The sequence below is a fragment of the Hemiscyllium ocellatum genome, chromosome 19, assembly GCF_020745735.1.
Source record: "Hemiscyllium ocellatum isolate sHemOce1 chromosome 19, sHemOce1.pat.X.cur, whole genome shotgun sequence".
In the NCBI taxonomy this organism is placed as follows: Eukaryota; Metazoa; Chordata; class Chondrichthyes; order Orectolobiformes; family Hemiscylliidae; genus Hemiscyllium; species Hemiscyllium ocellatum.
The window spans coordinates 27,144,778-27,158,182 of NC_083419.1; the positions used below are offsets into that span (position 1 = coordinate 27,144,778).

The 13,405-nt window shown below is 38.5% G+C and overlaps 1 protein-coding gene across 2 annotated transcripts in view; it reads right to left on the minus strand.

The window, feature by feature from the left end:
- The window catches only part of LOC132824674 (small integral membrane protein 29-like), a 93,542-nt gene that overhangs the window by 9,329 nt on the left and 70,808 nt on the right, over positions 1–13,405 (minus strand). For both annotated transcript variants that reach the window (XM_060839319.1, XM_060839318.1), the window contains one exon: positions 3,857–3,962. In XM_060839319.1, the coding sequence (XP_060695302.1) occupies positions 3,857–3,962 (106 nt within the window). The remainder of the gene's footprint in view (positions 1–3,856; positions 3,963–13,405) is intronic.

Consider the following 13,405-nt stretch of genomic DNA (forward strand, 5'->3'; position numbering starts at 1 on the left):
CTCTTAAATGTTATGAGGGTTCTTGCCTCTAACACCCTTTCATGTGGTGAATTCCAGATACCTACTACACTATGGCATCTGGTTATTGTCCCCTCTGCTAAAGGGGAAGGTTGTTTTCTATCTATATCCCTCATAGTTCTGTCATAGCAAAAAAGTCTCCCCCTCTGCTCTAAGAAAAACAATACCAGTCTATCTAGTCTCTCTTTATAGCTGAATAGTTCCTACCCTGACACCACTGCAGTTAATCTCCTCTATATTGTCTCTCGTGTAATCACGTCGTTGCGAAAGTGTGACAACCAGAACTGCACAGCATAGCCGTGGCATAATTAATGTTTTAGACAGATCCATCATAACCTCATTGCTCTTGTATTCAATGCCTCAACTAACAAAGGCAAATATCTTGTATGCCTTCTAAACCACCTTAACCACATTGATTTTTCCAAAATGTATCACTTCACATTTTTCTGTATTAAATTCCATTTGCCACTATTCTGCCCATCTGACAAGGTCATCTATGTTGTCCTGCAGTGTAAGACATCCTTCTTGCTATTTATTGCACCAGGAATTTTTGTGGTATCTGCACACCTACTGTTCATGCCTTCTATATTCATGCCCATATCATTAATGTACACTACAATCAACAAGAGACCCAGCACTGAACCGTGCAGAACACCCTGGACAAAAAACTTTCGTCACAAAACCCCTTCAATCATCATCCCCCGTCTCCTGCCACTACAGGCCAAAAATGACACGACACCAGGTTACAGTCCAATGGGTTCATTTGAATACACTAGCTTTCAGCGCGCAGGAACAGTGCTCCAAATTTCAAATAAACCCATTGGACTATAACCTGGTATCATGTGATTTTTGACCTTGTCCAACCCAGTCCAACACTGGCACCTCCACATCATCCTGCCAGTCACTCAACTTTGGATCCAATTTGTCAAATTGCCATTGGCTCCTAGCTTCTTAATCTGTTTCCCAGGAGAGACCTTATCAAAAGTCTTACTAAAGTTCATGTTGTCTACAACAACTGCAATACCCATCTATGCACCAAGTCACCTTCACAAAAAATTCAATCAAATTTGTTAGGTAATACCTGTTAGGCACTGACAAACTGGAAGTTTCTTCTAATTGGTTAGTTTAGAACTGGGCAACACTATTTTAAAAATTAGAGGTCAGTTTTGAAGAGCATAGGTCATGAGAGCTTTACTCAGAGCTGTGGAACTTTGGAATTTTCTGCCACAGAAAATGGTGAGGGTGGGATGATCGAATACTTAAGTCTATGGTAGATTGATTTCATTGCCTAACAAATAAAATAAGATTATCAGGAATAGATTAGAGTGTGAAACACATACAGGTCAGCCGTGACCATATTGAGCTTGCTCTGCCATTCAAGGGGCCAAATGGCCTACTTCAGCTCCTAATTCATATGTCTGTATGACACAACATAGAGTGACAGATCCAGAATGAAGAATATGGGGAAGCTTACATAAAAAAGAACTTAAATTTATATATTGTCTTTCACAAACTCAGGGTATATCAAAATGTTGTGCTTGCAATGAAATATTCTTAAGTATAGCCACTGTAGTAATGTAGGAAATACATCGCACTCATCAAACTCCTACAAGCAGCAAATATGATAACAACTGGGTAATCTGTTTTCATTGACATGCAAAGACAAATTGATGCACTAAATCACCAACCAACAAGCAAACATTTTAATGTTATAACAAATCATTATATTGTTAGATAATGGGTTGAAAACTAAGTCTTTCTTCATATTGTATTTATTTTACATTCATAGACCAGCACAACAAAATACTAAGAAAGGCTTGAAATACTCAGTTCTGATGGAAAATCACACACCCGAAATGTCAACTCTGTTTCTCTCTCCACAGATATTGCCAGATTGTTGCCTGTAGTTGAGGAGTTAAGAATGAGGGGCCACATACCCAAGATTAAATATAATAGATTTAGAACAAAGGGCAGGAGAAACTTCTGACACTGAAAGTTGAGCTGGTGGAATTTACTTGTAGGGTCAGTAGTTGAGACAGAAACTATGTCAACATTTAAGATTAGATTGAATAGTTTGTTGAAGGAAAAGGGGTGATGGGATATGGGAACAGTGTGGGCAAATGTGATTAAAACTATTTGCTCACATGGAGGGTAAACAATGACAGGAACTATTTGGACCAACTAAACTTCTATGTTTATAGACAAATTTGGGTATAGCTCAATTTAAGGCATGTCAGTGGCTAAGAGCCAGGGTGTGGGTGGGGTATATCTAACCATGATTCCTTATATGTTGTTTCTAATCTGTAATGAAGTGATAAGGAGGCAGCAAGTACAGACTAGAAAGTTTCCCACGGAGTTGAAACTAGAAAGAGTCACCATATTTCCTAATAACATTTACGAGAGTTATGAGAAGCAGCCTATAATCAAAGCACCTATTTGTCTGAAGAACAGTGCATGACACCAGGATACCAGCAGATGTAAAAGCGCAAGAAAACAATACAGTAGTTTTAATCATTAAGTCAATAACTATGGGGTAATAGCTATTTCATTTAATGAGCACAGATTACATAATTAAAGCATACATTAACCAAGCCATCCAGTAAAAGCCAGCATAAAAACCAGATCCATAAAAACTGGCATGGCATTGACATATTAAATTTCTCTACCCAATTCTAAATTATTGTGACAGGCAAATTGGGAAAATCGTGTTCACCTAAAAAGATGCTTTGACAAATGAATTTTGGATAAATCGTGAGAACATCAGAGCTAGTTAAATTTATCTTTGCTAGATAAGGGAGAACAGAAAAAAAATCAGAACGAGACCCTGATAGATCCTTGACAGAAGTTAGGCAATAGAAGAAATGCACAAGAAGCAACTGTCATTCAAAATGTTTCAGTCTTACTCTTATTTTAAACTTGTTTTTGCTTTCACCTGCTTAAACCTAACAGATTTCTAACTTAACCCGGTTCTGAAGAAAGGTGATTAACTGAAAAAGTTTACTCTGCTTTTGTCTCCACAGATGCTGCCAGACTTGTTTATTTCCAAACTTTTCTGTCTTTATTTCAGATTTCCAGCATTCAAAGTACTTCGCCTTTGTATTAGAATTTTCAGAGAGATTTACAAAAATGTAAAATGACAAAAAAAAATTGGAATTGAGGTACAGTAAAAGATTTGGTACCTCATGGAGAAAGTTATCAGTACTGACAATACAAAATAAATGGCTTATTTCAGTGTGCCACATTCTAATAATTCTCAATTATAGAATGTCAACATCTTCAAGTATTATTTGTGAAATATGTAAAGAAAAGAACGATAGAAAGATGGAATATGCTTACTGAGACTTGTTTTTCGTTGCTTTGTTTCTCTAATTTCCTGAAAATCCCTACTCTTTCTAGGATAGTTCCATTTGCAAGAACTGTTCTCTGTTACCATTTTTATTAGGCTATTCTGCAGGTGGAAGCCAAACCGCAGTGTTCATAGGCTAAGCAGTCTTGGAGGAGATCAAAGCTCAGCTTAATCTATCCCTGTCCAAGTTCATGCATGCACACTTTCCACCATAAACTGTTTGATAGCAATCAGAAGCAAGAACCCTGGCTGACTTTTCATTTTCCTTGTTCACAGGGGAATGGGTCCAATTCGAGTAGCATAATTTCTCTGCTGCCTGAGAATAAGCTAAATTCAGAAACTGGAAACTGAGTCTGAGTTTTGTCCTCTTAGTAAATATTGCTTTTCCTCACTGGTGCTTTAAAATTAAAAACAAATTCTTTAGGGTTTTGACTGTTTTAGCCATCAACCTCATCTTGGTAAAATATACATTCCCAGTAGATTTTTACTTACTTTCACTTCTCCACTGTGATCTAAAGATTCTTCTTCCACATCATTACGATCCTCACTGGGGTCATATGAGTAAATTGGCACTAGTTTGTTGCGTAGTTTTTCTAACCTTTGAAACAACATAAAGGCCTTTTAAGAAGGATTAATCTTCAACAACTGAAGTTATAAAAAACTTTAATAAACATTCAATGAATATATAGCCTATCATTATTATAGCTCTCTTAGTTAAGATGCTGTCTTGAGCAAGACTACTGACCTCTGGGTCGTCAATTCTTTCATGCTACCTTCACCATAGGAAACACCTTGCTACAGCAGTCAAAATACTTGGCTTCTGTGCACATTCAAATCATAGAGGAGAAATTGATTTCAATCTTCTCATTTTCAAATGGATTTATGTGGAACTTACGTTATTAGTTTTAAGACAGTTATTTAATAGGAGAATAGGTTTGGATTTAACATGTTAACAAACAATCTTTATTGGAGAAAATACATAATAATCACTATAAATAATCACTATTCTCTGAAGATTTTGGAAAGCATTACTTATTGGAAATATTTTTAAGGTAGCAGGAGAGCTGACAAGTTAGGTGGCTGAGTCAAGTAGCAATCATGTATCAAAATTACTAAAAACAGATAAGATTATCAAACTTATCAAATAAAGTTATTCATTTTTGTTCATGTAGAAATTATCTACTAGTCGACATATTTATCAGTGTTGGCTGCATTTTAGAAGGAATTCACTGGCTGTAAAACTCTGACATTCTGAGGATGTGATTAGGCAGTATATAAACACATATTTGCTCTGTATATTGAAAACACTGCATCTGCTAACTTTGCTCAAGCCATTTTCTATCTTTAAAGGAGATTAAAGGACAATAATCTTTACATTTTTCTACATTCAACCTTTAAATCACAGAATCTTACTGCTGTATTTCTCTCTTTTTTTCATTTACGAGATTGAAATGACAGAGCAGAAGCTCTACAAGAGTTGATTTTATTTTTGCACTTCCAGATCTAACATTCAGGGTAAGCAGACCTTTATATTATGCAATCCTCTCATTTCACTGTCAGCACAAGTTATGGCAGAGGAACAACCATCCTTTGTTAGTGAATTGAGACTACACAGTACAATATGTTCATTATTTTATTAGAAATAAATTTATTTCCCAAGAAACGTTTATGGCCCTATACCACAAAATTTTTGTATACGTGATGAAAGCACACGACAGATGGCAGCAGTACAAAACTGTGACCCTCAAAATGTAAATGTAATGAAAACAGCAATATCAGCTCAACACTATAATTGGTTTTATCTTTTTCTGTGTCATTTTTCACTTTTCATAAACAATATTTAGCAAATGTGTTTAACTGTTTTTAGTAGAGGAGTCAGATCAGGACTCCTAACACGTTAACAAATCTGGGAACATACTACCTATACCGCTGACAACCAAGCAGCGATTGTCTTAAAGCTGGGTAATGGGAACTTGAATGAAGGAAGCAGCATCAAAAGGCAGATAAACTAATTCATGAATTAGCTCTGACATCCATAATCTGCAAGCTATGACAGAGCTGAAGTATTGAACAAAGTAGCAAAGGAACAACAACAGATAGTCCAAAACATAATACCACAGTCCTTGCCTTACAAGGTGTGGTGGACAGACACAGGAGTTCTAATCATAGTCAGTTGGTGATGATGGTGGTGATTTAGCTATAACGGAAAAACACAAGTGATGATAACAAACTTATCAGTTGGGAGACTGATGTAGTGAAGCAGCACTGTGTCATTTTAAATCACTCCTTTTCTTTTAAACAGTCTAGACACATTTAGCATCACAAATAATATATCAATATGTTGGTTAAAAGAAAACCTTGTATTTATCCAGCACATTTCATAACCAGCAGGTATTCCAAAACTTTTTACAGCCAACGATACCATTTTTTTCTGGTGTAGTCACTTTTGTAGCATAGGAAAAGCTGCACCCTTTACATGCACAGCAACCTCTCACAAATAGGAATATAATAATGGCCAGACAATCAGTCAGCCACATTCCCTCACAACAATTTGTTCTTTCACAATATGAAATTTAACAAATTCCTGCTCAAACTTTTATTTTCAGCTTCCTATGAATTGTACATTAGTTTCAAGGTGTTTATCCTACTTATAGTACTTGTGCCTGTTTCAATGTTTGGATGTCTAAAACATTAATAAGGCTGCAGTGTGGATTAAGAAACCTATTACGATGGCAGAGAGACAAAGTCTTGGAGGAGTAAGGGCAGAGTGTATTTGGTTACAAGTAAGAAATAACTGAGGAACAGAGGTACCATTAAACTCTGAAATGTATCATAAAAAAATCATCAACTATTGAGATACACAGGAACGTATTTACAGGAAAATTAGAGAAGTTCAAAAGAAAAGTAGTAATATGGTGGGAGTCAGCATTGTAAGCATGGAAACAGACCCTTTGGCCAACTTGTTCATGCCAACCAGGTTTCCTAAACTGAACTTGTCACATTTGCCTGCATTTGGCTCTTATCCCACTACACCTTTTGTATCCATGTGCTTCTGTCTTTTCAAATGTTGTAAACGTACTTGCCTCTACTACTTCCTCTGGCAGCTTGTTCCATACACGCACCACGCTCCGGTCACTTTTAAATCTTTCTCCCTTAATTATTCTAATATACTTTAATTGTTATAATATAAAATGGAATAGTAATAGTTCAGACAGCAGAGATGGGAAAAAATTATGAAGTGTGGTTCCAACTAATGAGGAAAACAATATGGGTAGAGTTGATTCTGTGGAATTAGACGTTCAAGAGGATCAAATGTCAATAAGGGAACATTTCAGAATCAGTGATCATAGTATATGTTTTAGATTAACTACAGAAAAGGATAATGAGAGATCTGGAATACAAGTACCTAGCTGAAGAAGTGAATTGAGACTGGATAAATTCTAGATAAACTACTTTTAAATAGGAAATAGATCTACCACTGTTGAGATACGTTTCAATGAGGGGAAAAGATGGGGCAACCAAAACCAGACTTCCCTGACTGACTGAAGAAATAAAGAGTGAGATTAAACAGAAAAAGAGAATGTAAGACAGATGTCAAGTTTATAATGCAAGTGAGAGTCATGCTAAAAATAGGAAGTTCAGAGGCTTCATTTAAAAAAGCATATGAGGGGAAAAAGAATGAGAAGAGACTAGCAACAAGATAAAAGGAATCTAACTGTCTTCTATAGGCATGCAAAAATTGGGGAGAATTTAATAGAGGCTATGGGAAATTGCCTGACAGTGACTCTGCATCACTTAATTTTTAGAAGACCAGCTGAATCAAGTCCAATCAGCCATCTGAATTGCAAAAGGTAGGCCTTCCTCAAGGTAAAGGACCCCAGGAACAGATGTCTACCCAGCCAAGAGGGACTGGCCAACTCATCACCACGAGCTTTTCATTGCATGACAGTACCACTGGAAAGGCAGTGGCTGCTGCTGTTACTACACCTACTCAAGGTGCCTCCACACCATTTCAAATAATAAAGCATGTTTCAGGAACAAAACACATCCTAAAGAAATAATAGACAAGGGGAATGCAGTGGATGTGGTGCACATGGACAATCAAAGAGCCTTTAACTAGGTGACGTATTAATCTTAAAGATTACAGCATGTGCAGAGTTGAAGAATAGGTTACACTTTGTGTTAAGCATACAGTTCTGGTCTCCATACGACATACAGAAACTTAAAACATTGGAAAAATATAGTAAAGATTTACAAGGATGTTACTGAGAAATGAGGATGCAATTATTTTTAACGATTGCATAGGTAAGGGTAGAAATTTCTTTTTCGAAACCAAGTTGTGGAGGTATACGAAAAAGCAGGAGAGTTATGCTCCGGGGCAGAGAAAGAGTGACATGCAATTATATTCTTATTTATTTTAGATTTATGAGAGAGTAAAATGCCAAGTTATTTGTTCTGCCACCATCCCCACAAGAACCGTAAAGGCTCCAAAATTCAGTTGAGAGATTTAAAAAAGGCACCCAGACAGCCTTTCACTCCCTGGAACCACAGGTCATCATCTCTACCCATTCCTGGAAATTTCAGAGCTCTGCTAGAAGACAGCCGCATGCTTTGGTGACACCTCCTTACAGGTCTTCTTGCAAGGCCAAATGTTTCCAAGGAATGGCAATAGGAAGCTATCCAGAGTGACTCAGGAACCCAATGGGAATCAAAGAAGGGAGTGGAGACACTGTGGACGAGGACGAATGATCTGATGCATTACCAGGCTAAGTGTTATTGTTTCCTCAATGTTTAATACTGCTGAGAATGAGAGTGAGCATTGTTACATTACTCACGAATGCCACATAGAAGACTGGGTGACAGACATCTCCATCAGATGACTAATGTGCAATCAACACCTTCCAATTCAATGCACCAACTCATGTTGCACCACTATCAGCAAAATGCCACTGCATTTCACAGATCGGCAAGTTTCACACTTAAAACAGAAAAGGAACTCCAACACTTTATAGCTTACTGACCTTCAATCAGAACTTACCTACTTATCTGATAGCTTCTCACCAAAGGCTTGCGTGGGACAAGGACACAACCAGAAAAGATTTAGAATGAAATCTCACAGAAATATCAGGAATACACATCATGAAACTTTATGGTTTTCCATCAACTCCAGTTCTTTGACAACACTGAACTACCAATCAATCAGAACCTTTAAATTTCTAAATTCTTCCATACAATATTATGCTTACCAGTATTGCACATCGACAATTAGAGCTGAGAGAACTGACACATCTATCTGCATCCATCAATGCAGGAATAATGCTCATGTACGCATGCTAATATCTTTACATTGTTCTAAATGGCTCTCTTCTTCTGCACGGTGGAGTGCCAGTGCTGAATACCTAGCATAAGACTGCTCACCAACTTTGAGGAGAAGACTGCAGAGAATGCAGGCATGCGAAGGTAACATACCCGGGCTGAGGGTGAAGGGAGACTGGATATGTGCGGCATCTAGCCAGAAAGTCTCTATTTGCAGATCTCCCAGGTGCCCATCGAGCTTAATAATTAAACTTGGCAGCTCATAACACTAACAAACCTTTATGTTTTTCCACGCAATCGCTAGATCTAAAAAAAGATTCAGATGAAGAAAGAGTCTGCAGATAAAACTCTCAGTCTCATACAGTAAAACTGAGGAGGAACAGTTGGGAACCATTAGAGGAAACGTCATCAAGACGTTCCATCTCACCCTGCACCAGCATTGAGACTTCCACCTTCCATCCAGAGTAGGCTCAGAACCATAGCCTGGTGAGCAGCGTATTGATATGAACCCAAACTGGAAGAAAAAATAACAACTGACAATTCAGGACAGTTGGAAAACAAGCCCCAACATAACTCAGTACAAATAATGAACTTCTGCACTTAATTAATGATCTTACAGAGATATTGGGACAAGCAAAGAAATATCTGGTCGTAGTGACTAAGATCACGTGCAGGCTGGCGTGAAGAACAGCAGTCTGCTCAACTTTTGGTTGATATTGTTGCTCCAACAAGTTAGTGCATAGTTATCTCTAAAGACATAGTAACGGCCACAGTGGAGAGCCAGGACCAGCAGAACAGTCGGTATCTGTTGGATATGTGCTCGGAGATTCACTCTATTGCACATGCAATAGATGCTTTTGTTTACTGATCCGGATCCCTGAAAAGGGTGAGTAAGATGCCATTGTACACCAACAAGGTGGGGGTGGGGGTGGGGGCAGTTCTGGCTGCTGAGGTGACACCAAAAACTATTGGTAGGAAAAGAAAGATGAAAAAATACTGAAGTCACTTTGGGCATTATTCTTTTGTACAGCATTTCATATCAGACTACACTCACGCAGTCTATTTCTGGTAAAAAATCTGATCAATGATGTTTTCCTTTATTGACTACCTTGAGAATGTTGATCATGCCAGACACTCATGTACATCATCTGAAGCAGTGAGGTTCTTTTTCACCGCTATGCTTTGGGACGAACATAATTCTGAGAAGTGAGAATTTAAGCAAGATGGATGAGATTAGAAAGTCATTCAGCATACTGTTAGCCAATGAACATCTCTATGATCGAGGAATGATCTATGTGGACTAAGCCTGCAGAACTCTGTACTGATGCACTGGCCAAGACATTATTGCTGCAAAGAGAACAAAAATTATAACAAAGAGAGTATTTAAGTTTCACAGTTATAAGACAACAGTTCATTTGAGTACAGGAGTTCCTCAGCACAACAAATTGCCTGTTACTTCAGAGCCTCTACAAATGTTCATGCGAAGTCATTTGACCTTAATTCCAGCTGCTATCAGGTTCTTATGTGTTTGACTGTCTCATCTCACTACTACCTTGACTGCTTCAGCATCTTCATCATCAACTCTGGCATCCTCAGCATCTCCATCATATATTTCTTCTCCCTCTCCAAAGAGGTGTTTGGCTGGTCCGTCATCCCCTGTTCTAAGTTCCCAACCCATCTGAGAGCTAGGCTGTGCAGGGAACATCAACCAATCAATATTCTGGAGACCCTATCTGGTGACTTCTGGAATGTGTCTTCGAAATGGTCTGGGCAATGGACGCACATCTTCAGAAGGCTAGCTGTTCAATAATGGTCACAAGTGGTGCACTGTTTGCAATCAGTTTGAGCACTGGGGTTATTAGCTAAGCTTTCTGTGTGCTTGTGTGTCTATACGGCAAACATTCAAAATTGGGTGTGGCAGAATTTGAGTACTGTGACACTTCGCTAGATAATGTGTGCACACTGACAGGAATTGCTAGGTATGGTCACAAGCTAAGTGGAAATTGAGGAAATGAAACTCCTTTCTGCTCTAGAATCTGGTTGAATAATGGCATAGGGGTCCATATGTACATAGTTAATAGTCACTTGTACCTGAGGGAATCTTGTGCTGGATTAAACCTGACATCCCTGGCACCTTGATTCTCTGGGTCTACGATGATCTGGCCAAACTTAATTTCTGTAAGGGTCATTTGTGAACTCTGAAATGCACTTGTGAACTACCCATTGGGAGATACCATACATCCTCAGTTGTGGTCGGAACAAAGCCAACATTTTAGATGATGGCTTCTCTAATTAAACAAATTCCTCGTGTGAAAGTAAGAAGAAAGTGAATACTACTTTTCATGTAACAATTTCAGTAGACTAGTCAATGTCGCAGAAGGCCCGAACACTTCTCTTTATTTGCTGCTTGCTCATCTAATGCTGTAGCCTGCTGAGCCCATCTCTACTTGTTGTGATTGCTCTTTCTTCCTTTGCACCCTTATCAATGCTAACACAGCTATTGGATTAAGTAGGTCAAACCTGTGGCATGGAAATAGTACCTGTGAAGAAATATTTGTAATGAAAGGTGAAGTTTCCATTTGAGTTGTTGATACAGTTACTATATCCTTTGGGCCCTTATCAGGCTGCTCATGTGGAGAGTGATAGTCATGGCTACAGGGCAGGTTATGTGATGAGGTAGATCCTCCATAACCAGTAATTGAAGATTACCCTTCTTAATGCTGTCATGCAAAATATTAGTGTGTTTTATCTTTAATTTTTGATGCATGTGATAATTATCACAATGTCACTCTTGTCCTGCAAAATCCTGAGTGGTAGCCATACAATCTTGCAATGGACAACCTTGTAACGGTTCTTTGTCCATGTCCTTATCTTTCATTTGCGTCAGTCTCTGAATTGTCATCCATAGTTTAATTCAAAACACCACACTCTCACCCTTCACAGTGTTCATTGTGGTTGTTAGGTGCCCTTCTTGTCAAAGATTAACGAACAACAGGGTATGGTAGGAGGTGGTTGTTTGCAGTTTAAACACCTTATTTGCCTAATCTTGCAAAGTCTTTCCTTTCACTGCAAATGCCTTAACTGAGTGATCATGCAGTAAATTTTCTATCTTTCAGTTTCCATTGCCTCAGTTAGACGTGATTTTGGCATGCACTAACATGGGCAATCAGATCTGTAGCTCCTCTCCTTTGCACTGCACATTTTCAGAATTATTATTTTGGAAAATTGTGTTGCAAGATAAATTATTGTTGATTTTTCATTCAAGTCTTTCACTCTCCATCCTCCGCATTTTCCATCACCACTGATCATAGAATCAAACAGTACAGAAGAGACCCTTTAGCTCAGCAAGTCTGTACTGCCAAAAATACACTACCGCCAAAACTAGCCGTTGCCTTGAATGTTATGACACTTCAAGTGCTCATCTAAATAGATTTTAAAGATTGGGAAGTTTCTTACCTCAATTACCCTCCCAGGTAGTGCATTCCAGATCCCCATCATCCTATGGGAACAAAAACATTTTTCCTAAATGCCCTCTAAACCTCTTATTTTTCACGTGAAAATTGTACCCCCTATGACTAAGGGGAACAGCTGCTTTCTATTCACTCTGTCTATACCCATCATATTGTATACCTCTATCAGGTTTCCCCTCTTCCATCTCTTCTGTCCTTTAATCTTTTCTGATAGTTGTCTCCTTGGATATTGCCCTTACATGAGCCCAATACTAATTTTTTTTTTAACTCGGGGATGTGGGCACTGCTGTCTGGGCCAGCATTTATTGCCCATCCCTAATTGCCTTTGAGAAGGTGATGGAACCGCTGGAATCCATTTGGTGCAAGTACATCTGCACTGTCATTAAAGAGGGAGTTCCAGGATTAAGACCCTGTGATACTAAAGGAAAGGTGAAATATTTCCAAAGTCAGGATGGCGTATGGCTTGCAGGGGAACTTGCAGGTGGTGGGGTCCCTATATATGCGCAGCCCTCGACTTTTTGCATGGTTTTAGTAAAAGAATTGGAATGTGCTGTTTAAGTAGCTTTGGTGAATTTCTGCAGTGTATCTTTTGGATGGTACACACTGCTACAGCTTTGGTGGTGGAGTGAGTGAAGTTTATGAATGTGGTGCTTCTCAAGCAGGCTCCTTTGTTATAAATGGAATCAAGTTTCCAGTTGGTGGAGCTGCCCTCATCCAGGCAAACAATTCTCATAGCCAAAGATCCACTTATCCTGACTCTCTGCTTTCAGTTGATTAGCTAAACCTTTATAAACAAATAACTTACCCTTAACACCATATAATCTTACCTTGCATGTTAACCTTTTGTGCAACACCTTATCAATTGCCTTCTGGAAATCCAGATATACTGCATCTATAGGATCCCCATTATCCATATTGCTGTTCCATCTTCAAAGAACTTGAGCAAGTTAGGCAAACATGATTTACGCCTCATAAAACGATATTGACTCTGGCGAAGCTAGCTGATATAGCTAGCGAGTTCAGTTTCTGGTCAGTAGTAACCCCCAGGATGTAGACAGTGGAGAATTCAGTGATAGTGTTGCCATTGAATGTCAAGGGGTAATGGTTAGATTGATGGGGTCAAAAGTGGATTGGTGATGTGGTAATTGGATTAGTCCTGCTTTGTGTAGCCTGGCAATCTTACACATTGTTGTGTAACTGTACAGAAACAATATGGCTAGGGATGAGGTAAATTCTGGAATACATGCCTACAGTA